The sequence below is a fragment of the Dermacentor silvarum genome, chromosome 1 (assembly GCF_013339745.2).
Source record: "Dermacentor silvarum isolate Dsil-2018 chromosome 1, BIME_Dsil_1.4, whole genome shotgun sequence".
Taxonomy (NCBI): domain Eukaryota; kingdom Metazoa; phylum Arthropoda; class Arachnida; order Ixodida; family Ixodidae; genus Dermacentor; species Dermacentor silvarum.
The window spans coordinates 352926659-352952999 of NC_051154.1; the positions used below are offsets into that span (position 1 = coordinate 352926659).

The 26341-nt window shown below is 44.8% G+C and overlaps 1 protein-coding gene and 1 pseudogene across 1 annotated transcript in view; one reads left to right on the forward strand and one right to left on the reverse strand.

Annotated features, from left to right (window-relative positions):
* The window catches only part of LOC125942369 (nose resistant to fluoxetine protein 6-like), a 165272-nt gene that overhangs the window by 79321 nt on the left and 59610 nt on the right, over window positions 1-26341 (reverse strand). Inside the window, exons 2-9 of the mRNA XM_049660524.1 lie at window positions 22589-22916; window positions 16046-16254; window positions 13195-13303; window positions 9815-9911; window positions 9157-9323; window positions 7424-7603; window positions 3891-3984; window positions 1429-1521 (exon numbers count right to left, since the gene is read on the reverse strand). Of these exons, the coding sequence (XP_049516481.1) occupies window positions 1429-1521; window positions 3891-3984; window positions 7424-7603; window positions 9157-9323; window positions 9815-9911; window positions 13195-13303; window positions 16046-16254; window positions 22589-22799 (1160 nt within the window). The 5' untranslated portion in view covers window positions 22800-22916. The remainder of the gene's footprint in view (window positions 1-1428; window positions 1522-3890; window positions 3985-7423; window positions 7604-9156; window positions 9324-9814; window positions 9912-13194; window positions 13304-16045; window positions 16255-22588; window positions 22917-26341) is intronic.
* Window positions 11818-11953, forward strand: LOC119437943 (U2 spliceosomal RNA; annotated as a pseudogene).

The following is a 26341-nucleotide window of genomic DNA, read 5'->3' on the forward strand; positions in this document are numbered from 1 at the left end:
GGCCGTTATTTCTAATGTAAATAGCCTGCAAGCGCAGATTAGGCGAACTGTCTCTTCGCGTACATTGCACGCAGAGCACAGCGGTGATCTTAAGCACTTAATTTTAAAAGGCAAGTACTGTTAAGTCTTTGCAACATTTAGCCGAAAGCGGTGTAGACATGACTGATCGCGCCTGTTAGGCCAACATGGCATGCGAAACTAGCACATTTGAATTGTGAGAATAGATTCATACTGCTGCTCTGAGTCGGTCCAGACAGCACTGTTGCACGCCTCACGCAATACGAGGAACAAAAGTTGATCCCTCACTCCTAGAGAAAGATATCGGTAGTTGATCTGAAAAGTCGTATGCTGATGCAGCAGGCGCAGTCTGCATGTACTATCAGCATAAATTTAAACGCGAACAGGTAGAAGACGAGTACAATGCTTTGTTGCGTTTCCACTATTCACCTGCATTTGTAGCAGTGGCCTAACTTATACAGCGAACCGTACAATTGTGATTACTCCATGCTCTGAAACCGGCTACTAAGCGATTACATGATGAGCCTCCAAGTAATTACGCGGACTAGGCATTCTGGTCAGATATTTTTCGTTCGAGTTTTAATTTATGCTGGCTATAAATTGCGTGCTACGCCATATTGAGAGGGCAGCCACTGCCGAGCCACGCTGGGCTGCATACCACAGGTATCGAAGTGTAGACAGTTGGTGTCGTTAACATAGAAGGTGTTTTCTATAGCTTCACCAATTTTTTTTTAATTGCCAGTGGCAGATAGCACAATTCTAATCCTTGATCTAAATAACTTGATGAGGCGGCCATTACTTCTAGGAGAAATCGAAATGCTTAATTGAAGGAATAAAATAATTACGCTAATTATCTTTTGAATTATTTACTTTGTGCAAGTATTTAAATCTACGAATTATAGCCGGTGTCTTCGAAAGTCGTATACATTTGGAACGAATTCTCAGGACTGTACCAGTTTCGAGATATTTATTTTCAATGTGTCCGATGAAGTGAATTGGCGTTTCAGTTACTTTTTTGTTTTGTTTCTTAATAAAACGCTGTTTTATGCATTGAAGCGCGAAAGTAACTGGAACACCAATGCATTTTGTCGGGAACTTTGAAAATTATTATATCGAAACTGCTGCCCTCCTGAGAATTCGTTCTAAGTGCAAACGCCTTGCGAACGCACCAGCTAGAATTCGTAAATTAAAATATGTGCCGTAAAATAATTATTTACAAAGCTAATTGGCGTAATGATGTTAAGTATTCAATTAAGAATGCTGATTTCTCGTAGAAGTAATGGCCGCCTCAACGAGTAATTTTGATCAAGGGTAAGTATTGCGTTATCTGCCACAGCTAATTTAAAAAAAAATTGGTGCAGCTAAAAAAAAAAATCTGTATAGCAGCTTATGACGCAAGCCAAAGCCTACCTCCAATAGCGATGAAGGTAGAAAATCCACCAGTTCATTTTTCCCTTTGACTCCTTCAATCGTTTCAGGGCCAAGTACACCACGAGAAATCCTCTGAAAGCGTTAAGAAGCCAACGCACTCAGAAACAGCCCAATAGTGTGTGTCTAGAGGTCAGGTGGCTTGAAATGCACCATCAAGAGTAAATTACAGGAAAATGAGACCGCCAGAAATAAAGACGCCAGAAGCACACACACACACACAATTCTTGGCGTTATACTTTCGGGTGGCGGACTGTACACAAACGCGGGCCGAGTAGTTCGCACACCACATTGCCTGCTTTCAGGTTTTATTTTTGTGCATTCGAATAGTGTAGGGAGAACACTGTTTCTTAAAGGACGGCTTTTTTAAAAGGCGAGTTTGGACATTCTTCCGTTTATGTGCTGATTGTTTTCCCTGTGTGGAGAAATTTACTTGTCTCTTCACGCTTGCTTCACCAAACGACAAGTATGACCATTTCCGCTAACCTACCAACACCGCTGGTCGGAGTAATCGTAAGAAAGAAATCCCTCTCGAGGAAGTACTTTGCCGTTTCTGAATATAGGCGAGATCGACCTACATAAGTTCACTGTTCCCCCCATTTCATGAGTGTGCACTGGACGAGAAATTTCTGGTGAACCTGACGATAGCGATTAAATTAGAATATCACCCACCGCGATAGCTTAGTGGCCATGGGGTTGCGCTGCTAAGTTCGAGGTAGCAAGTTCGAAATGCGGCCGAGGCGGCCACATTTCCAGGGGGGCGAAATGCAGTAACACTCGTATACGTCTTTACGTGATTTAGGTACACAATGCGCAACAAAAAAAAAGCGTATTCAAAATTAAACCGGAGACCTCAATTACAGCTGCTTCATAGTCAGAGCGTGTTTCCGGCACGCTAAACGCAACAATTATTTATTACTTATTTCAAGTTAAAATATCGTAGGTGATACAATCCTGTCCATGACGAATGTCTGAATATGCCTCGAACAGCTATGCTTCTTTGTCTGCTATGATAATAACAACAACAATAATAATAATTTCTTGGAAATCAACGCACACGGACAACACACAGCGCTTATATGAGCAAAGCCTTGACAACGGCTGTATATAGCGAGTACCGAGCATTTGGCGAGACTAGCCACAATCATTTTTGAGGGCAGGACAATCGACGAAGTCGGTGAGGTATGAGCAAGCGGGGCTTCTGCCTATCGCTGCAGTATAACAAAGCGAGCGATGAGGGAGCGACGACGGAAAAAGACGCACCGAAACATTGATCGATACGTGTAAACGCAGGTCCAGTTTTCCTTTTAAGAAATAACTTGCAAGTAGCGCTTCGCATCTCCTGGTGAACTTTTGTATTGTCATTGTCCGGTTTTAATTTCTTGCCCCGTCCTGCTCTAAACCAACTCGCACAACCCTCGATTCTAACAAATGAGAAATTTTGTAAGTGTACGCATCATTTCTTCATTTAGAATTCATTCATTACGACCACGAATTTTGCAAACATCGTAATAGGAACGTTGCGCATAATGTTTCAGCGAATGTATAATTTATTAGATACTGAGGTTTTTTTACGCGCCAAAACCACGATATGATTATGAGGCACGCCGTACTGCCAACCCCCTCTCAGCACATGCCCAAAGGCAAGTTGTCTCGAACCAGAGGTCTACAACACGCAGATAGTAGAAACGCACTCACGGGTGCACCGCACCAGCAAGAGAGAGAGAGAGAGAAAGGGAAAGAAGGTTAGCCAGTGTAAATACCGGCCTTGTAAATACCGCGCTACCGCACCAGCAAGCTACACAAGTTGACTGCGGGCTGCCACGTCCCAGTCAGATATGTAATATGATCTGGTTTGAATGGGAAATCACTGAAGCCTAATTTCACAATTTTGTCAAAGTGTGCCATCGGTGTTGTAAGACGAGGAATAGTGTTTTCTTTGCCATCGATATTCGTCGCAGGGAAAAAGGACCAAAGAGAAACTCGAATTTTTACAGGCTTCCCGTAGCAAGCTTGCAGCATCTTTGCCACTAAAAACACCAATGAAAAGTGAACTTTTCTACGGGGAAATAATTAAGCATCTGTCTCGCATGTCACAGCTCGCCCGCGCGTTCTTGTTTTGCAACGAAGCAACTCGCGTTGCCGCATTTCGATAATAATTAATTTTGCTTATTGATGCGTTACGGGGTGTTTGGCGAGCGTCGAGTATACTGCAAGCGTTGATTTCCATTTCTTTTTCTTCAATATACACAGTGAGTCAGCCTGTTTTTGAAACCGTCAAAAGTGCAAGGTCGCACTTTTATTTTTTATTTTAATCATACGGACATATGTCCTGCCAAAAGAAGCAATATCAACGGCACTACTTACACAATGTAAAAAAAATAAAAATATGGAGGTGTTAATATTCACGAAATATGAATAGGAACTTTAACGAAGTTACGCACGTCAGGAAAAAGAAGGTGTCCACGATCAGTGTCAAGTTACACACTATCTGTCCTGCCATGCTACTAATAGCTGCGGCCATGGAACCCGGATTTCCTGAAAGTACAAAATTATGCATCAGCGTTGTATATACAGAGTGTCCCAGCTATCATGCACGAAGATTTAAGAATATGCAAATACCACCAAGCTGGAAAGAACCAAGGCAATGTTGTTTTCCATCGCTTGGAAATGCTCAGATATTTTTTGCAAGTCCGCCTAATTACATAATTAGTCTTAATTATTCAATACACTTCTAAAATATTATAATTAGATGAATAGTGTTAATGAGAAAATTGCTGAGTAACATGACAAACTCCCGATATAGCTTTCTGTTGCTCAATACGTGCCACATAAAAGTGTTTTTCAGAGCGTGAAAGACGCCCGCGAATACACGCAAAGTGCCTCGAGTGGCCAGCCGCGCAGCAATTTTGCGTGTATTTGCGGGCTTGTAGAAAATCTACATTTTTTACAAGCTATTGCAAACTGCAGGACATTTACGTTGCAAAATTTTGGCGCAGCAAGAACAAATCTATCGCAACTAAGCACACACCCGCGAGAAGCATGACAAGCCACGAGTGCAAAGTAATTCCTAAATAAGGAATGAAGAGCAAAACGCACTCTTCCTGATTCATTTCATAACCGGAAAGCTTGGACAGCTTGAAATACATTTCTAGCCCCGATTTTAGTAGAAGCACCGTATACGCTGCTCGCGCTGTTTATACAAGGCGTAATGAACTTCGAAAGCACCCACATGTCCTCTGAAGCTGTGGCCGAAGCTTTGTCCAAAGCTGCTGCCAAAGCTACGGTATCCGCCGAAACAGAACTTTTCTCAGCCGCACCGGGCGTCACGAGCATTCAGTGTAAACACGGAGTCAACGGAGGCAGTTGAGGCAAGGAATAGGACGCGTTCAAACCTGATCAAACATGGCAGCACCCACGGAATCACCGTGCAAAGGGTCCATACGTGCTAGAACCATTCAGGCATGCAATGCTTCATGATGCACACGCACTAAATTTTAATCCGCCGCTACACTTGCCTAAATGGTGGCTGCGCTTGTGCAGTTGCAGCTGCGCCGATGCAGGTGCAGATATTACCTCCCGGCACTTCATGGCACACTTGATGCTGGTTAGAAACTGCACCAATGCTTCTCGTGTCTCCAGGTTTTTTTTCTTTTGTTTTCTTCTTTTTCCCCCGCGGATTGTCCTTTGTTTATATATATATATATATATATATATATATATATATATATATATTGTGATGCAGGCTTCAATATTTTCACGTTACGCTTCCTGCCGCTTTCTTCTTACTCAATAATAACAGGCAATTGCATGGTTTAATGATAATACGCGCACGATAGGAAAAAGCTTGCGGTGACTATGCAACTCAAGCCATTACAATATTCAGCTTGCGTGGATGTTTGCGATTAAGCACGTGCTCATGTTAGCCTATAAATAGGAGCTACCTGGGCGGCGGCTCAGTGGCTATGATGTTCTGCTGCTGAGCACGAGGTCGCGGGTTCGATTCGCGGCCGCGACGACGTCCAATAACGCGCATGTGCGGTGGTTCGAGTGCGCGTTAAAAGAAAACATCACAAACGATTACGTTACTCCCTAATGCGAAATTTGAGCGCAGCTCAATACGTATTAACATTTCGCGATACATTGGCTGGCCGCGGCCAATCTGTCTCGTCTGGCACGTTGTAAACGGAGCGAAGTGTGGCGCGACTGCCACGCTAATCTGGAGATCGCGAGAGCCAGCGCGATTCACAGCAGCCGCTGCCGACAGACCTATACCAGGGGACACACGCGGCTCTGGCGCCATCTCGCAGCCACCGTCGCTGCACTAGGCTTTTCTTCTCACGCTTTCGCCATACACTCCTCCGTTTTCCACCTCATGGTTCCGCTGCACCCTCCTTTCCGCTTTCTTCCTCACGTCTTTCATCCTCCGCGGCGCTCGTTCGCTCGGTTACGAGTGACAACGCCGACGTTCGCCGCAGGAACGGGCGCCTAAGAGCTGCGCTCTAAAGAGCCAAGGAGGTCAAATTAACACAGAGCACTTCACTACAACGTGCTCCGTCTTTTGGGCCAGTTTCGGGAGGTCAAACTCCACAACTGAATTTGCCGCGGCGCCCACATGCTGCTATAGTACCAGAGAATATGGCAGCAAGACGATACCGTAGCTGTGCAACGAGACACAAGTCGCGGATATAGTCCGGCGTTTCCAGCGTGCCTGGCAGCGGCCGGCGAAGTCAGGACCCGTTACGACGGCGACGCCAGGATCGCCGAAAATTCGCACCCTGTATAGTTGGGCGCGTTGAACGCGACCCGCAACAGCGCGTTGATCAGCTGTTGCCGCAACGCATTCGCCTAAGTGCCGCGGCGAACGCGCACTTTTTCGTTTGGCAAAGACGCGAACTCTATCTCTTCAGTGCGCCCGAAGTGTAGGCCAGCGAGCGGCCAGCCTGTCAAGATAGGGCGCGATGCACTGTGGTCTAGCGGCCCCAGCGTGAGATAAAACATGTTCTAGTCCCGCGCCGGCCGTGTCAAAGCGCTCTAAACGCCACCGGTCACGCTGGCTGCGTGCTGATGCTAGACTAGAGGCGTCCACTTTGCGCCGGTGTAGCGTAATTCCACCGCGCGCCAGCGTTACGCCAGACTATATCCGCGCCTTAAGCGTAATCGCTGTGCACAAATGTTTTGGTGTGGATGGACTATTAAGCATCGATGTCATGGTCTCGCACTTTGATTTCGCGGTTATTGCATTGACTAAATTTGTATCACTCTCGACTGCCTGCATATACGTTAGAGGCTTGTGCGAGTGGCCTAATATCGGAACTTCAGCAGCGCAGTTGGCCTAAGAGAAACGGGATCAAAATAAGATTGTAGTCAGCGATCCCTTGGTATTTTATGAAATAAGGGAACAGCTAGGGAATGCTGTCAATTTCTCGGTGCATTCTTTCCTGTGCCTGTCGAATGAGGCTATGGAAGTTGGCGCTTGAACAATAAAAACGTTTTCTCACAGGCACCACAACCGCAAAGCAACGCGTTTTCATAAGACCATCATTCGCTGAGCGGCTGCCTCTAAATTACTCTGCATCAGCCGTCTCGCTGGTGCACGGCCTCCACCAAGTAACATATTCGGAGCTAGTACAGCCTCTGGCGCAATGCTACATGAGAAACTTCAATCGTCAGAGACGGCAGCAGGCTTTCTGTAGAAATGCCACCAGCACGCTAATAACGTTCAGTGAAATGGCTTGTCAGCATGACATTTGCTCATGAAATCCTTCGATTTTTTTTCCAGAAAAGCACTGGCAGTTAAAAAATGCTACCTGCAGTACAGCAGCAGGTAGTACGCGAGTGCAGTGTACACAGACTCTGCGCAGAGTTATATGTAGGAGGCTATGCGTTATATACTAATTCTTAATGATACTAGTCATTCGGTATGACTTGATTGCTGACATTATTTTTGGTACAACATATGAAAAGTATCACTTACTAAACACCATTTCTGCTCTCGTATACTCAGCTGTGTGTCCGAGTATGATTAAATTGATGGATAAGGCACGAATGCCATGGATGGCAGTTATGAAGTCACCATTTGAAGGCCCCGTGTTGAATATCTTTTCAGCGTTCTTGACGATTGAGAATGAGAGCAAAATTCGATTAACACGTTCCTCTGGAAAAAAAAGAAGGAAAGAAATGCGTAACTGGTCTGGTGGTTATGCTTTCAAAATTTTTATCAAGCAACTATAGTGTTTTCTGTACCACTTGCTACTGCTTCAAGAACGACTCCCAGGAGACCCCTGTTCATTAAAAGCACCCCGGCCTGCAGAAAACAGGTGTCAGACAAAACTGAGCAGCAGTAAAGGGACCCCGGGAGGGGCATAAATAAAAGTAGATCACTTGGCTGCCTTAAATGTGGTGCGGGAAGGCGGCGGTGACTTAAATAATTAATTATTTAATTAATTTATTTAAAAATACCTCAGCCCTCAATTGAGGCATTGAGTAAGGGGGGGCAGTACACAGAAAATACATAGAATATATGAATACCATATAGACAAAAATTGGCCTTGAAGAAATAATGTTGCTTGCAAGGCCGTGCGATGTGAAGCCATTGTAGTAAACACTTGTTTTCTTATTTTGTTTCACTTAGGATTCTTGGCTGCATGCGTAGCTAAGAAAATTTCATAACGGCTGTTCCAATTAAATTTCGCCAAGAACGACAAAGAAGGAAACGAAGGGCATGGCGCAGACGACATCCATTGTTTGTCGATGGGCGTTGTTGATGCTAGTGATGCGTATTTTTGCATTACGCACGAATGATTATGTAATTAAGTTTAATTAGTTAACCTTTATTACTTCACCTAACATATATGGTATGAAGGCAAAAGTTTCGTAGGATGATAAAGCAACCTAAGTCTTATGAGGGCCTTTTTTTTTTTTACTTCAGCGGAGGTGCGGCGCTTTCGTCCGCTCCGTGGAATCGGGAAACAGTTTCGAGTTGAGACCGTTTCGTGAGTACCCAGGTTAGGTTGTTAAAGTAATAATGGACACAAATGTTTCTTTCTTTTTTATTTTTTTATTACCTACCGACACCTTAATAATGGCGTGTGGCCCCAACTACTGGAACTCAACACAAGTTACAATTAATTTCAATGGGACGAGTTTAACACGGTAGCAATGTGGAGCGCGGCTTCGTTGCAATAAGTATGTCTCATTGTTACGTCATGGAAGGCGGTGATTATAGTCACGTGTTATCACAAAGCACTCATGCACCGGTCTGTCAGCCTAGAGGTGAGCTCGGTTGTCGCAACACCATGGCCGTCATGCCGAAATCTTGAGCGTGTAACGAAAAAAAAACGGATTCATTAAATTTCTGTATGTTTTCATCGACTTCAGTGATAAATTGCTACTCTCCTACTTCGCTGCGCCTGCCAGTTGCTCCTGGCTACAGCAGTCACGGAGACGGGCTTTGGGAGAGGCATACTATGTGGGCTATTATCCAAGCACATGCACAAGAAGCAACCGATGTTTCCTTTAATTTTGTCATGAATAAACTATTTCGCTTAGAGCAATTTTTTACATACTCCGCTACCTCGGAATTCCGTGCCTAAAGTCCATGAAATATTGCTAGAATTGCCACATAAAGGTGATCAGTGATAAGCTAAACCATTTGACATCTAACTTCCTTAACGCTGCCACTAATATAAATGTCCGTGTCAAACTTACCTTCACCAGAGTCACCTAAATGTTTTCTCTCCAGCGTCATGCTGGATGTCCCAGGTTTCTGGAGGCCAGCACACGGATCTAACGGTGTCTTCGAGAATCGCCACCGGCAGCTCATATCGTAGGCTGTCGCTGCAGCAACCAGCGAAGAATAGGCTAATAATATAAACCTAGAAAAGAAACACGCCAACACTCAATCACACCATTGTTTTTTTTTTCTTTTTTTAGAAAAAGAAATTGGTCAACTAAAAAAACAATAAGTCCGCTTACAGCGTCCCTATGTATCTTCGCTTTTACCAATACCTCTTTTCTTCCACGTAAATCCGCATTTGCGAATCAGAGTGAGGATGTAGGTGATACTACGCATTGCGCCGATTATTCCAAGGTCATATATTTCTGAATTTTATACTTTATAAGGATGTTCTTTCCTTGCATAAAGTTTTTTTCATGGGGTGCTGGTGGTGAAAGGGCGAGTGATGAGTGTACGTAGACAGGTAATCACATCATTTGGGTATAATTTGATTTACACTGCAGGTACGTACAAATACTACGAGGGCCACTCGTTTAGGGGGTAGTAAATTGCAGCTAGAAAATGAATTCCGTCCAGAAAATAGGCAATACGGCTCAAAGAGGCTGAAAAAAAAAAAACGCGTGTACTTACGTCACGATGAGGAAGGTCAATCTCGGTACGTAGTCTTTCGCGCCGGAGAAGCACGTGCTGTATGTCGCATTTTTAGTAGCACCGGCTTGTTGGAGTACTGTTAGGTAAAAATAAAGGTACCTCTAATAAGAATAAAACTGCAGCAAATTTCACATTGAAGGTAGAATTACTTGAGTTCTTTAATTCATTCAAATGTGTATCAATGCAACCTGATTAAATTCATTTCACAACTTTGTAACTTTTAGCGGAACGTAAGACTCATAAGCTTTCAGTTAACACTTTAGATCTGTGTCACGACAGTTTCGCCAAGCGTATATAGGCAAAATCGTTTTACGAGTTTTTTGTTCGCTCAGACGAAAACGACTAAGATTGAATTGCTGGCTCATGCTTCCAATCAACGAAATATTCTGATGGTATGAACACCGTGCTCACGTCGGAGAAACTGAGCCGACAAAAAAAATGCCGCAGTTGTAAACATCTAGTTCGCAGGAGTGCGAAAGGAGTACACGAACAATAAAAACATTGCTAAATAAGTGCATAGACAACAAAAAACGCCCTAAGAAGCTCACGGCCTCTCGTCAACTTTCTTCAGCATAGGGAATCACGGTATGATGAGAACAAAGCTTATTTTTAACGCAAACCAAGTCAAACGTGTTAGCCCATATACCGGGTGTCTTTCTTTTTTAACGTTAACATAATTTAAGAGAAAATCGCCTGTAGCCAATAGCTAAAATCTACTCATTCATCTAGATTACTCGAAGGAGATATTACTTAGAATAAAAATCTAAATTGCATAAATGACTGATTAACAAACTAATCAACTTTATAAGTATTTAGTAATATACGAACTGAAGCCAGTGATTTCATAGGCAATTCTACTTGGAAGAAATTTTGAAACTAGCACCTATTTTGAGAAAAGCGCTGTCAAACTAGCGGTAAAAATGTTCCACTTTTTTACCACTCCTTTTCTTGCAGTGAAGCTCAAAAATCAGGGAATACTAATGCGTTTCGGCAGAAACACTTGGGAAGGCATTTCTTCAAACTGTTGTTATCATCAGAAGTCATTCCAAGTGGTATGACTTCGAGGTCAACGGCTACAATTCGTAAATTTCAATATCTACCGCAAAGTAATTAGTTCAAAAGTTAATTACGCAAACTTTTGTTTAATTTTTAAGAAATCTGTTAACAATAAAATAAAACAGCCCACATGAAAATTGCACATTTCACAGTTTATTCTAGGGGAGACTGATGTGTGCAGTTAGGTTCAATGCGATTAAGACAGGGAGGGACAGATAGCTTAGCGGCAGCCTTGGTATGCTTTTTCAGGTGGCATAGATATGAAATTGATGAGGGATGAGGAAAATGGAGAGATGGAAAGAAAAAAAAAACATTGAGCAGCCATTCCGCTCTGCGAAGGTGGATGACCAACGAAGCTGTAGCACATCAAACAGGGTTAGACAAAGGAACATGTATTTATGTTCGTCATTTAGTAATGGTAGTGAGGACAACTTTTTGATTACTGTGATATACACTGATTGGTTCGGTTACAACCTTAGACAGATTCTTGGCCAAAGTTAAATCTATACATGACCGTTGTTGCGTAGGTGAGTGACTAGGATTGGTGTGACACTTCAAATCAAACTCTTCTAGCAAAAAAGTGAGTGAACAATTTCCTGTCTGGTGTTGAAACGTCCACATTGAAGTCTCCACCTATGATCACAGGGGTAGTGTCATAACGGCTAACCCATGCAAAGTGCGTGGTCGGAAAACTTTTCGATATCACACTTGAGTGTGTCTGGATATATATTTACGGCGGATATCAGAATTCCGTCTTTCGTTTGTACGGCACAGACATCCCCACAGTCAGTGACATTGTCCTCTTGCGGGTCAAGAGTGTAGGGTTGTACATACATTTTGTACCTTGCGTATAGGCATTGCCTCCTGCTCGTTAGTCCATGTGCTGTTCACAAACGATTCCGGTATACCCATCGACTGTAAACAATGCATCTTGATTTATTATTTTAATTTATCATTGGTTATCATTATTATTATCTTTAGAGGAGGAATGATTGAAGCCTGCTTCACCTCCGCCGCGGATCGGCCCGGTTTTGCACTACCTCCGGGATCGGCCCACGCTCACCTATGTTACTGTCGACGTACAAAAGGGAAAATACATGGAACCCTATCGATATACATCTTCGCTGCAATAAAAGACTTATGCGCTTTAAGATGAATATGTGCTGCAGTGAGGACATTGAGGCACCACTCTCTGTTTCATTGAGCAATTCCGTAGAGAACAGTCTGCTCATGAAACATGGGTGGTCCAATAACAGGTACTATAAATACCGTACGTAAACCTCCTTCATTAGATCCCATCCGAAACAGCCACCGCCTTTCGACAAATGGCAGTGGCTGTTTCGGGTGGGATCTCTTTTTACACCCGAGAAGTTCCAGTGCCACCATGTAGCGTGACCGGGCTCGGCCCATGCTCACCTAGGCGTACTTTTATTGTTGACGCACAAACAAGAAAAATTAACGGAACCCTAGCCATATACCTCTTCGCTGAAAAATAAAAGGCTCACACACAAGCAACCAACCACGCGAAATGCCACAGTACATGAGCCAATCACAGTCTCTTTCAGGTCTCTATCCCGCAGGTACACTATAAAGGCCTTAGTAGCGTGCAAAGCGCAGGTGGGACACCACTACGGTTCAAGAACGTACAGCAGCTCACAAAGAGCGTCGTACCAAGTGGTCAAGTGTGCGTAGGTCAGTGTGCAGCCGGTTCAGATGTCTCATTATCAAAAAAAAGACAAGAAAAAGCACAGAAAAAGAAAAGAGAGCATCGGCGATGGTGGCGTAGTGGCTTTGGCGCGGGATCAAATCCAGGCAGCGGCGGCCGCATTTCAATGGCGGCGAAATGCAAAAGCACCCATCTACCGTGCATTGCGTGTACGTTAAAGAACCGTAGGTGATCTAAATTACGGCGTGCCTCATAATCATGTTGTGGTTTTGGCACCTAAGACCCCATAATTTGGCTAATTAATTTAAATTTGAGGAAGCAGGAGTACAATAGTAGGCCAATGAACTGACAATGTGATTAGCTGTTCCGGAAAAGCAACGTTTGAGCGTCTGTTTTGTACTCTCACTAGTTTTTGATGTCCCAAATTTCAGCCGCAAGGAAGCCAAGGCTTGTTGGATACATGAGCAAGTCCACGTGACCAACTTTGCATAAGATTTTGGCACAATACTGCACCGTGACTAGTATATTTTTGAGAATAGCAGTGAAGAAATAGACGCACGATGTCAGAGTAAAGAGGAAAAAAAATTTATCTCAGGAAAGCTCCCAACATTGGGATGGTAATGAGTTTCGCACTTACGTTGGATACCAATGTTATTGGCATCTTCTTCATTGCATGTCGAAGGGATGCAGATTCCGAAACGAATGTTCTTTCCCCGTATCTGATCCCATAAGAAGTCAGGGACATGCTGCGTTGAGGATAAAAACCGCGATTAGCTTCAAAACGTGAATCCTTACATTTTAACGCGAGAATATGTCTGGCGCTATTCGCCCGCCGGAGAACTTGTGATAGCGCCTGTGCTCTACACCTGAGAAGATAGTTCATCCCATTTAATTAAAAACGCATAAAATATCAGAAGATGGATGTGAAACAGCACAAAGAACAATGCGTGGAATAAACTACTAAGTGTTTTAATGTGTCAGAAAAACCATGCATTTGCTTGCACAAAAGATTTACGCAACAAGGAAAGAATGTAGAGGTAATAGAATGTTTGAATTGCCCTAATTTTTTTTACATGTTTAGTGCTCATGACTGAATATGCGACATCGTGAATATGAGCACAGATTTGACGCAGAATCCATTTGAATTACCATAGTTGCAATGGAGCAAAGTTTCAAGGAAGTGAGGTGCTTGTCAATATAGTGTTTAAATTCATACTAATTTTATACACACAAGAGATGTTTCAGTTTCTGTGAAGGCTCGTGCATGCAGCGAGAACCTTTCCATTTATTTTGTTTACCTTGCCTAGCTACACACTGTTTTTTTACTTTCCTTTGCCTTCTTTAGCGTTAAATACGTTGACGGGATGAGAATTGAGGTAGAAATACCTCGCATACTCAATTTATGCCTGCAATGCCAATAGTGATTTATTTAATCACTTATCTTCAACTGTTAACTTTTGCCTGTGAAAATGCAATCACTTCGCACTACACTCCAATGAAATGAAATAAATGCGTTGTGAATGCTTTGATTCGCGAGGTTTAACCGCTGTAGAGACGAGGCTTAGAGGACACGAACCCCCTTTTTAGAATCTCGCAAAGCAGTTCTGTAGAAGCCCGGAAGATGGCCAGAGAACACGTCCATTTGTCGGGTGCATGCCAAATTTCCATTTCAATTTCATGATAGAGAAAAGGCAGCACCCGCCGCGGTGGCTTAGCGGCTATGGTATTGCACCGCTAGGCACGAGGTCGCGGGATCAAATCCCGGCCGCGGCGGCCGCATTTTGATGGGGGCGAAAAGCAAAAACGCCTGTGTCCCCTACTTTTAAAGTTTTACATCCATCCAACCATACCCACATTGGGGACACGTTAAAGATCACATGGTGGTCAAAATTAATCCGGAGTCCCCCACTACGGCGTGTCTCATAATCAAATCGTGGTTTTCGCCTGTAATAGTCCAGAATTCATTCAGAAAACGACAGCCCGCACAGAACTATTGGCCTTATTTAAATCACTGTGCTTCAAGTTATTGATTAATTCGGCCTGCCTCTGTGATCGGAGCGCCCCCCGGTTAAAGCTCAGATGGTAGAGCGACCGTCTCGTAGAGGCGTTGGTCCAGATTTCAATCCTCGGAACATGAACGAATTTTTCTACAACTGTGATGCTTCCCATCTTATAAACCCGCATTCAGTTTCTCTTGTAGCTTCGTGCTAGAGTCTGGTGGATGACAATTACCTTGGGCGAAATCCCGTCTGCTTCATTTATCTGCTTTGATTATGTTGCTGCCTGAGAACCTTCATCTCTCTCGGCCCAGAGGTGCCACCACACCACAAAGGCTAACAGGGACTCAGTAGACGGGGCTCGCTATTAGGTTTGTCCTCCTGTGGCATTAATTTAGCATGAACCAAAATCAATGTAAACGGGCGCTTTTGTTCTCAGCCACGATTGGAACATGGCTGCCTCAGCCGGCAGTCGAACCCACCATCAGCAGTGGAACGCAATAGTCGCTGAGCCAACAAGGAGAACGACATAATTGAGATTCTGCTTACAAGCTATACACTTGGAGTGAGAATATACGTAAAACAGTACTTTGTTCGCGGCCTATATCATCGCAGCGCAGCGTCTGTATGATGGCAACACACTTAAAATGAGGATGCCTAATGCGGTCTCTGCTCAGCGCATGTGCTGCTAAGCTGACTACCATCTGCCGTCGTTAAGGTCTCGCCCATGACCTGTGTGTGTGAGCGTGTTTGCGTGTACAAGACTGCGTGCAACTGTTTTATGTCAGCGGGCTAACAACCCCTCGATAACCGAGCCGGCCTAATCTAGGTGAAAAGCGTGGAACTTATGGTAAATTCGGGAGGTCGGTCTATCCTCCGAGTCGCATTGCCAGACGCTCCAGATCCGAGTCAGAAAAAGCACGCGCCACCCGAACGGCAGGTCCCTTTCCCGAGAAGTAACACGGGAGGAAGCGAAGACAGAGGGGAACTTCCGGGGACGCCCGACTGAATGCAGCTGCATCACAAAGCATTATACGGGGTGTTTCACTTAACTTGGGCCAAACATTAAAAGTATGCAAATGCTACGTAGCTGGGGAGAACCAAGGTAATGTTGTTCGCCGTCGCTTGGAGATAGTCCAATTATTTTTTGCATTCCGCCTAAAAACATAATTATTCTTAATAATTAATCAACTTCAGCAAATATTCTATTAAAATGAAAAGCGTCAGTGATAAAATTGTAGAGCAACTTGAGAAACTCCAGATATAGCTTTCTGTTGCTCAATACGTGCTACATAAATCTGTTTTCCGAGCGTGAAAGATGCGCACGAATACACGCAAAGTGCCTCGAGTACTATGTGTGCCACGGGAGGTTGATCGGATCGCCCCGAAAGCATTTAGAAGTGCTAGTGTCCTTTTAAGAGGCGTAGCAGATACAACGCGTAGGCAGCTGTGAAAGTTAGACACACACACACACACGTGGCCCATGCTCACCTTCTCAGTGATCGATGGTGCGTCCTCGTCGGGCAACCCGATCGTGAGAAGACAATACTGGCTCGCAAATGGCGGCACCCCTTTCTTCACTTGGGGCTCGTGGATGACAGGCATCCTTGGCAGTGCTCCCAGACACTCCGAGTAGAAACCCAAAGAAGTGAGTCCGCCCGTGAGGACCCCACTCTCTGGCTTTGCCGAGCTGTCGAACACTGCAGGTTGAACGTGTTTCTTGTGTCTGCCATCACCATCACCTGAGAAACTGCCTGCTCTCTATGTACTATTATTGCGATAGCAATTATATTGATACTACAAGTGAACTTTCGCCGTAGCCGTCTTTCCTTACAAAGTGGAAGTGCGATAAGATCCTCTCGCTCCCCCCGCGCCGTATTCTATGGGCGCGAGGGAAAGCGTGCGAGGGTGAGCCGAGAAGGGCGGTGGCTTGATGTGCGCCGTCTTCCCGCGCGCGCCTAATGTTGGGGGTCATGAACTTCTCGATATCACACTTGGGTGTGCCTGGAGATATATATACAGTGGATACCACAACTCCGTCTTTCGTTTGTACGGCACATAGATCCCTACAGTCGGTGGCATTGTCCTCTTGCGAGTCAAGAGTGTAAGGTTGTACATACATATTGTTCTTTGCGTATGCGGCAACGCCTCCTGCTCGCAAGCCCATGTGCTGCTCACAAACGATTCCAGTATACGCCTTGACTTAAAACAAGGCTTCTTAATTTATTTATTTAATTTATTATTATTATTATTATTATTATTATTATTATTATTATTATTATTATTATTATTATTATTATTATTATTATTATTATTATCAAGCCTGCTTCACCTCAGCCGCGGGTCGGCCCGGTATTGCACTGCCTTCGGGATCGGCTCATGCTCATATATTGTCGACGTACAAAAACGAAAAAATACATGAAAACCTATCTATATACATTTTCGCTGTAATAAAAGGTGTATGCGCTTTAAGAAGAATATTTGCTAGAGTGAGGATATTTAGGTACGCCTTGCTGTTTTTTAATTGAGCAATTCCGTAGAGAACAGCCGGCTCATGGAACATGGGTGGTCCAAAACAGGTGGCTATATATACGTGTCGTAAAGCTCTTTCAATAGATCCCTACCGAAACAGCCACTGCCTTTAGACGAATGGCAGTGGATGTTTCGGGTGAGATCTCCTTTTACACTCGAGAAGCTGTGGGTGCGAGGGAAAGCGTGCGAGGGTGAGCCGAGAAGGACGGTGGCTTGATGTGCGCAATCTTCCCGCGCGCGCCTAATGTTGGAGGTCACGTGATCAGGCACGCGCAAGTGAGAGGGAGTGGGGGCATGTGAACGCATGTCTCACGTATAACCTGTGCCAGAACGCCGGCCGCGCCGACATTCCAGCGGCTAGGCTTAGCGATGCCAACTCGCCCGCTACTTCCCCATCGGCGACCCCTTCACAGGGCCTTGCTCTCGTCGGGACCGGTTTTGAGGTGGTTGGTGACATGGCTGCCCTCCGTGGCCTTCTCTTTCAGGCGTTCGAGGGAATATCCTTCCTCAGCGATGAGGTGGCGCGACTGCGGAGTAACAATGAGCGTCTGCATGGGGAAAACGCGCTGGCATCCGCTCAGCAGGCCTGAGACTGTAGGTGCGCTACGGGTCGAGGTGCGTTCCCTGCGTGAAGCGCTTGGCAAGCCGTCTCCCATTTCTCCTACTGTGATGCCGTCCATTTCTCCTACTGTGCTGCCGCTCCACCCGTCCAAGAAAACGTATGCTGCGACCCTCCAGACTGCTTTGCCGAGTGCTGTCACCGCTGACCATCTCTCCAAGGCAACTCGGAGTGAACGTCAGCCTGCTTGTTTTGGAGCTGGGGAGAGCAAGGCCATATCTGTAGCGAAACGCGCCCCGCGACCGAAAGCCATTTTTGTGTCCAGGCTTTCTCATAATACGACGTCTGCGGATCTGACTGGTCATCTGTGAAACGTCGGAGCACCGCCGATTGCCTGCAAACGCCTCAAGACGAGGCGTAATTCGTATGCCTCATTTCTCGTCTGCGCTGATGAAGTCATCGACGATGAAACTCTTAAGTGCCTGAACGACCCGTCTATGTGGCCAATGGGATGCCTGTTCAAGCCGTTCCGTGAGGTGCTACACGACGGTATGCTTCATGCTTCAGAGAAGACCCCAAACGATCAAAGTGGTGTGTAATCTGGACATTTCCTACCAAAACGTTCGTGGACTTCGCACCAAGGCACGTGAATTTTTCGCCAATGTCATTTCGTCTTCCTTTCTTATTTTTATTTCCGAAACTTGGCTCTGAAATGGAATTTCCTCCTCAGATTTTTTTCCGCTACGTTATAAAGTATTTCGCCGTGACTTGGACTTCAGTGGAGTTAAACAAAAAGGTGGTGGCATACTTATTGCCGTTGACAGCTCACTGACATGTGTAACAGCGACATAGAAAGTGTACAGGAATCGATTTGGCTTGCAGTCAGCCTAGCGCGCTGTGAAAAATTGTTAATCGGAACCTTCTACGTTCCACCGTATATTTCTCCTGCTTTGCTTGATGAGGTCATATCTTCTATTAAAAGTGTCTTATCCTCCCATCGCAAGCACAGAGTAATCGTCCTTGGTGATTTTAACACACCAGGAATTGATTGGAACACGCTTACATATTCTCATTATAATCATTACATAGAGAACAAATGCAGCCTGTTGTTAGACTTTCTGTCCTTCTGTTCTCTTCGGCCGAACAACTTGATCACCAATTCCTGTGGCAACGTTTTAGACCTTTGCCTCTCGAATGCTCAAGCTATAGATGTCTCCCGTTCGGACATTTCCCTTGTCCGTCCCGATAAGTTTCACCCCTCACTTAAGATAACTGCCTCTGTGTCAGCCTTGAGGCTGAGCTTCCCCACTGACATTAATGAATCTTCTCGCTTTGCTTTCAAGCGGCGTGATTATGTTGGCTTGTATGATTTCTTGTCCACCAGAGATTGGTCTCTGGTCACAGATAAAACCAATGTTGATGACCAAATAGATCAGTTTACGGAGCTTGTTTTGAGCTGTATGCGCCAATACATTCCTCAGTGCAGTCCTAGGCGCTCTAAATATCCCCACTGGTTCTCATCTGAACCTATAACTGCGCTAAAGCATAAAGATCGCGCGCACCCTAAATCCAGAATTCCTGTGCCTAATGAGTGGAGAGAAGAATTCCGCTTTTTTCGAACTCTCTGCAAACGCCTCTATAAGCGGGATCATGACACATATATTGCATTCTTGGAGAAGAGCGCCTCCGACCAGCCGGCGGAATTTTGGAAGTATATCCGCAAGCGTACTAGTAATCGCGGAGAGTGTTTTCGCCTGCTCGACTCTAGCCGAGCAGGCGAGTCCAAGCAGTCGCGGATTGTTTTGCTGCCCATTTCTCTTCCTTATATAAACCTTCAGGTTTCAACGCTGGTGTCAGTCAGCAGCACACAACGGCTCCTATAGCTAGTCCTGTGTTGTTTGATGCAAAGCTGATCAGCGAATGCCTTAAGCCCTTGAAGCATTTACTATCTTGAGGTCCTGATGGCATCCCTTCCGCAATCTTAAAAGCGTACGGCGGTATATTTGCCCCAGTATTGACATCTATATTTAATAGCTCTCTAAACACTTCCACTTTCCCTCGCATGTGGAAAACTGCTCGTGTTTTTCCTGTATTTAAGTCTGGCTGTAAAACCGATGTCTCCAATTATCGCCCGATTTATCTTCTCTGTGCCACGTCTAAGGTTTTTGAGCTTGCTCTTCACAACGTATTGTCTTGTACTGTGAAGAACACATTGATTCCGAATCAGCATGGTTTCCTCACCAGCCGCGCGCTCCACTATCACAAATCTCGCAAGCTTCATGACACATATCTCCGCGCCGGTACTTCAAAGGGGGCAAGTAGACATCATATATTGCGACCACAGTGAAGCTTTTGATATGGTAAACCACTCACTACTTCTCATCAAGCTTACGCACTTTGGTGTTGACTCGTCAATTGTAAATCTCTTGCGGAGTTATCTTATTGGCAGATCATGTTTTGTTAACGTCAACGGCCAAACGTCTTCTTCGTACATGGTAACCACCAGCGTTCCTCAAGGATCAGTGTTAGGACCACTCCTTTTTTTAATTTTTATTAAAAAAGGAGCCTACCGCCTACGCTCTGTTTCCTGGCTTTTGGCCTGGATGGACCTCCACACTGACTTGCGCTAAGCAGACTGAAAGGCACCCAGTCCTGACCTGTCTTCCTTGTCAACGGAGCTTTGAGTGTGGTGTCTTTATGACGGTTTCTCTCTTTTCCGTTGCTTTTCTTTTAAACAGTCTGTTTCCGCTTCTTTTCTGAAAGAAAAGGCTTATGCTCCACATAAGCCTTGGTGACCAGTTACCATTGACGTTTACCTCCCTTTTAGATTGTGTAATTTGCTGGTGTATATCTAATGAATTGCAGCCTTTAGCATAACACATGTTGGAAATGTGTTTTGCTTCACGGAATTTGCAAATGCAGGCAATAGGATTGGAATGGCAATTATTTCTGTTGCAGCAACCATCTGTTTTACAGGCAGCGTGCGCCCGCCATTCTGGTCGTACGAACCCGCTAAACATCGTCCAATTTAGGTAACACCTGGATTGCTTTAAAGTTTCCTTTATTTTTTCTTTTATTATTTTTTTGTTTAGACAATTGAAATGTGGAATAAAGTTGATGGATCCCTTGCACATTTACCACTGATGAGTCTTTAAAGGCATTACAAAATGTGTTTACGCGTTAGTATATAAGTGCGCGATGCTTTTTTTTAATGCTAATCAGTTTTTATAGCGACTACGTATGTTACACGTCATGTATTATTTCTCTTGTTTCAGCTGTTGAACATGCTCTTGTACTAATCTTAGATGAAGAACTGATTAACCCTTAATGTGTTTGGGAAGGACCTTGCAAGATATATTAGTGTTAGCGGAATATTTTCCATAATTTGTGTGTTTATATTTCAGCAGTCTTGTTTGTTTCTAGTCACATATTGCGTTTTAACGTGATATATTTACTAGACGATGTTGCATATTTACCTAATAAATTACTTACTTCACTTTCGAATTATTCTACTTATACCTGCACAAACCGGCCCTGTAATTTCTCGCATTAGAGCAGCAGTGTATGTAAATACGCTTGCAATTTTGCTTATGTAACGCCCAGAACAAAAGTTCGAATACTAAGTTTAGTGCTACACTTAGGGTCACACTCACCAAAGTAAGACTCAGCCTGGTTATTCAAAATTATACTCAGGCTGGCTCGCTCAGACTCGCACACTCACGGACACATTCAGATTCCTGAACTCACCAGCTCTTAAGGCTTACAGATTCATGGGTTCAACTCTGCTCGTAGATACAAAGAGCCAGAATCAATCATTATCATGTAGACTAGACTTCGCATGAAGCCTCACGAACTCAGAGACAATTTGTATAGCATGTGATTGAGAGTTGAATTTTCCCCGATTCACGCAATTTCCGATTGACTGGGACTCGCTCTGACTCGCACTCACGTTTTACTGCAACTCGCCTCGAATCATACCAACTCAGATTCACACTTACGCGGACTCCTCGACACATTCAGGCTCAAACTCACGCCAACTAAGTCTCACTTTGACTGACTTAGAATTAGGCTCGTGTCCAGTTGGACTAGCTGGGGCCCACTCAGACTGAAACTTAAGGCTACAATATCAATCCCGCAGCAACCTATTCGAACAAGTGTAGCCTTCATTTTTGTCTTATTCACAGTACAACTATGTACCCATCTGACTGTCTTTGAGAGGAGGCAACCGCAACGATCCGCAAACCTCTCGATGTCATGCCGGTCTGTTTCACCGCTGCTATCCTTTATGCGTCTTTGCCCTTAAAGAGTGCATTCAGTGGACAATGTTCAAGTTTTTTTTTTTTCGTTGGCATAAGCCAACGAAAAAAAACTTAATTGAAAAGCTTAATTGGAAAGGTATTTAACCAATGTACACCTATTACAAGACATGCGGTACTTTCGTCGATCTGTTGCGTGTGACGTACCATAAACCCCATTCGGAACGTAAAACAGTCTGCTGCTGCACACTCCGGCTGTGAGACCCGAAAAAAAAATAGAGGCGCTACGAAATGTTCTGTATTTTTCTTCATATCATGTTTCGTGTTCCCGTTTTCCAGCGAGATTTTCTGCCCGCGAAATAATGTGCTAACTGTGGCTGGTCTATGCTCCTTCTCGCAGTGTAACTCTGGTGCACTAATGAATATCGAAAGGCCTTCGATATTAACGTAAAGCACAAGTGAAATAAGTTCTTCGTGTTGGCGTGTAACACAATTATCACCGGTCGACACCACCCTTTCGATCTCACCTGTGTTACGAGGGCTGTCTTCAACATCGAGTTCTAGAACACCTAAGCTCACTTTGTCTTTGTCGACGGTATAAGCTCGACACCATGGGAATATTGGCACTTTCTTTTGTAGCGGCACTTGTCACTCTCTCCTGGAGCACAGAAACGTGCGATGACTTACTTTTCAGCGCCCATGGTGCACCGCGGCGGAACTCTTGCACGTACAGCAGTGTGTGGTTGCGACATCGGGCGCCAACCTCCAGGTCTGCCGACTGCATTGCTGCTTGAAGCCGGGTGACCGAGCATGGTGACTCGCTGGCGAATAAGAGCGGCGGTACGAGGGCGAGAAGTATTGTGGCGAGGGCAGAATAAGACCCTCGGAAATATGTCATTGTCGTGGCGCACCCTCAGGCGTCCGTGTGCTCGCCCGGACCACTGACTACGCAGCAACAGGTGTTGTCGATCACACGTCCTGAAGCATCCCGTCGGGATCTCGGCACGGACTGTGGCTGCATATAAGTTGTTATATATATTATATATATATATATATATATATTATACGTTGGAGAAACCGGAAAGCCAGAATCGCGGCATATATCATGACTGCTCCTTCAACCCTTCGGAGAACCTCGCAGATATATTGTAGACCATCACGGTGATCCAATTTCCCGGTTAATTTTTGGCGGCTATCGATGACAGTCTAAGAAATGAGCAACTAGTCTATACCAACAAGCGGAGAGCTAGGCAAAGAATAAGAGGCAAATTCGTGCTATCGAGATTTACGACACCGCTATGTTGGCTGCATCGATGATCGCCTCCGAGCTCCGGAGTACCTGAAGCGTATACGCACTGCATGCCTTCCTTCAAACCGAAGACGCCGCACAAGAATGCGTGGCTGTCAACATCCCCGCCTGTACGTTCCCTTGTTGTGGCGTACATCTTTGGAGCAGTTGTTGCTCACTCACGCCTCTGACGGAATGGAGAACTGCAAATTTCACCATGTCACTGATAACCCGAACAGCAGGGCACAATGCCATTCAAGTGAACATCATCTTGAGCATTAACTGACAATTAGTAACACTTAGTGACCTAGTAACACCAGTCAATTGTATGACTGGTGTTACTAGGTCACGTGAAGGGCTACATTGATGTGGAGCTGCTTAGCGCAGGCCTGCTATGTCTGTATCTTCCTTACAGCCTATATAAGCAGCACACGCTTATGCTTGCAATTACAATAGAATCTCGTTAACGGAACCTCAAGGGACCGACGAAATATGTTGCAATTGACAGAAGTTCCGTTTACTGAGAAGGATGGGCAGGGGGTGCAGCGCTATATGTAATGCACCCTCTTAACGCTGTTCTCAGAAATTTTAAGGTTCGATAAGTGAATTTTGCCGCTGGTTTTTACAAAAAAAAACTGACAAAATGTAAAGGAGCTTTAGCACAGCATCCATAAATTTTATTCTGGCAATATCATAGACGATCACGGACTATTGAATTTCACTAAAATAACCAGAAAATAAATGACAGTGTTCTTCAAGGGGCAGAACTGAAAGAACAAATGCTTGACACACGCTTTGCTGCACGCACACATGCTTGCATGCGACCTGGTAAGTCTGTAATTTGTCCATTGCCTTGGTTCTCCTACAAATATACGAAATTACGATGAATATGCATAACCTGTCAGCTTAAACAAACGTCGGTCGTGCTTCAATAACCGAATGATAGTAGCTGAGTTTCTTCGCAACAGTCATTTATCGCGGCATTTCCCCAACCGATCGCCGCCTTCATCGGCGCAAACATCAAGGGCCGAGTTAGCGCTATTTGAAGCTGTTCATCCTGAGTGTCGAAAATTCGTATCCGCCGCGAAAGACGTCACCCGTTACCGCGTCGCTATTTGACACGTAAAGGAAAGCGTTTGACGCGTGGAACACACACTACAAACCGCAAATGTATGTTGGACAAATTAACGGCTTGACTAGTACCGTGCTTTGGGTGCGGTCAGCGACTACAGAATTGACTAAGCTTTCCTTATTTTAGTTTCGAGGAGTCGGCGGGGGGAACCAGGCAAGAACATCCCTCTTTCTGCTCGATTCCGCGCCCGAAAAACCGCTCGATGGTGCAGGCGGAATCTAATATATCGAACAGCGTGTTGTAAGGCGTTTCAAATTTCATCAAACACTATCTTCAACGCCTACAAAAATTTCTCAAATTGCATCACTATAGAGATGCCCAGGTGGACACCATTTTAAGCAAAGAGCAAAGCAAATAATTCACTAATTAAACTAATTACATTCGTCAACTTCTTGGGCCGTAGGACGTAAAACTATTTCAATGTGTTTTTGTTCCAATCTTCTGACGTCAAATTTACATAGCCAGCGACGCAAGTATCGGTCGGTGACCGGCAGCGTTATTTGAACAGGCCAATGAAACGCTCTCCTCATTTATAGAAAGTCAGTTTTGTTTGCTTTCAAAGCGAATAGCATTGCCTACCTTGTTAGGTTTTTCTTATCCAATTGGCTGACAAGAGGCGAGGACCATGCAGAAGTCGAGAGGGTTTCGGAGGGGCCGGGCTGGCTCAGTGAAAGTAGATAACCGGGTGAGGAGGGTAGAAAATCGTGGCGGCGTGCAACGGGAGGACAAAAATGCCGCTAAAATGGATCTTCAGTGAAGAAAACTTGGCAAAGCGATCTCGTGCACGTGCCGAAATGGCTCGACAACGTTATGCTGCCACGAAAAAAAATTTTAAATTAAAAAAAGAAGCTATTATACGCAAGTAAACCATTTTCCTCGGCAGCTCAGAGCAGCCAGTGCCAGAGCGATGGGCGGGCAGCAATCTGCTATTCATTTCGGAACAGGGCAGTCAGGAGCGGGATTCAGGGGCGGTATTCACTGAGCGAACTTTCGCAAAGCTAAAACTGTTCGTAATATCAGCAAGCTCGCGATGCCCTACGTTGCAAAGACGAGCACTTTGGTCGTAAAAAAGCGTGTATGTAATGGTAGCACAGGGGCGAACTTCAGTGCTTGCGCCAATAGTATAACGTAAGTCGATTCACAAAATAGCCGTCGCAGCCGCCGACGTAAGAATGCATTTTCTGCGATAGGGGAGTAGCAGTTTTCGATTAGTATGTCGATCTGCGCCGCTCGAGCTGACGCAGGTAGGCGTTGGAACGAGCTGTTGCGGCTGATTGGCCATATGTCACAACTGATATCCGAGGATGGCACGTGCTTATATATTTGTGGCGCCCTCTGATTTGTCATCTCAAAATTCATTGAGAGTGCGCTGCTGTGGAAGGCTGTGCTGTGCTGCGGACTTCTGCTTAATGTCTGATAGGCTGTGTAATGCGCGCAATAACATGAATTTTCATACTCGTCATGAGACTCTATTGGGTGGTAGCAAATAGAATTGTGGTGTCCGCCCCTGACAACCATCAAGTTTGTCATTGATGTGTTTTGAGGCCTTCTATCGTTTTTTTTTCTGGTTTCAGCTTTCCCTCGCGCATAGGGCTGTGGATGATTGTTTTTACACACGCTTTTGAGGGTATGATTCTCCATGCGAGATGAAACAAGAAAACGCCTAATCATTATTAAAACTTGTTGCTGTTGGACACTTCACTGTCGTCTAACGTGCGGTTAGTCTCAGCCTTTTATTTACTATTGCTCATAGTTTCAATTCAGCACTAAGTCGAAGCGATGTAACAGCGATGTCTCTGCCCACGGTTTTGCTCATCCGGCGGCCTACCGCGTAAGCGAACGTATGCTTACGATGGACGGCAGTCCTACCTCTGATATGAAGCGGGACGTAGGCCTTGGAGCTGTCTTGGTTCAGTGGCAAAATGACGTAGAGCATGTGATTGCCTATGCGAGTCAAACGTTATCCGCTGCCGAGAAAAATTACTCTGCAACAGAAAAGGAATGCTTAGCTGTTGTCTGG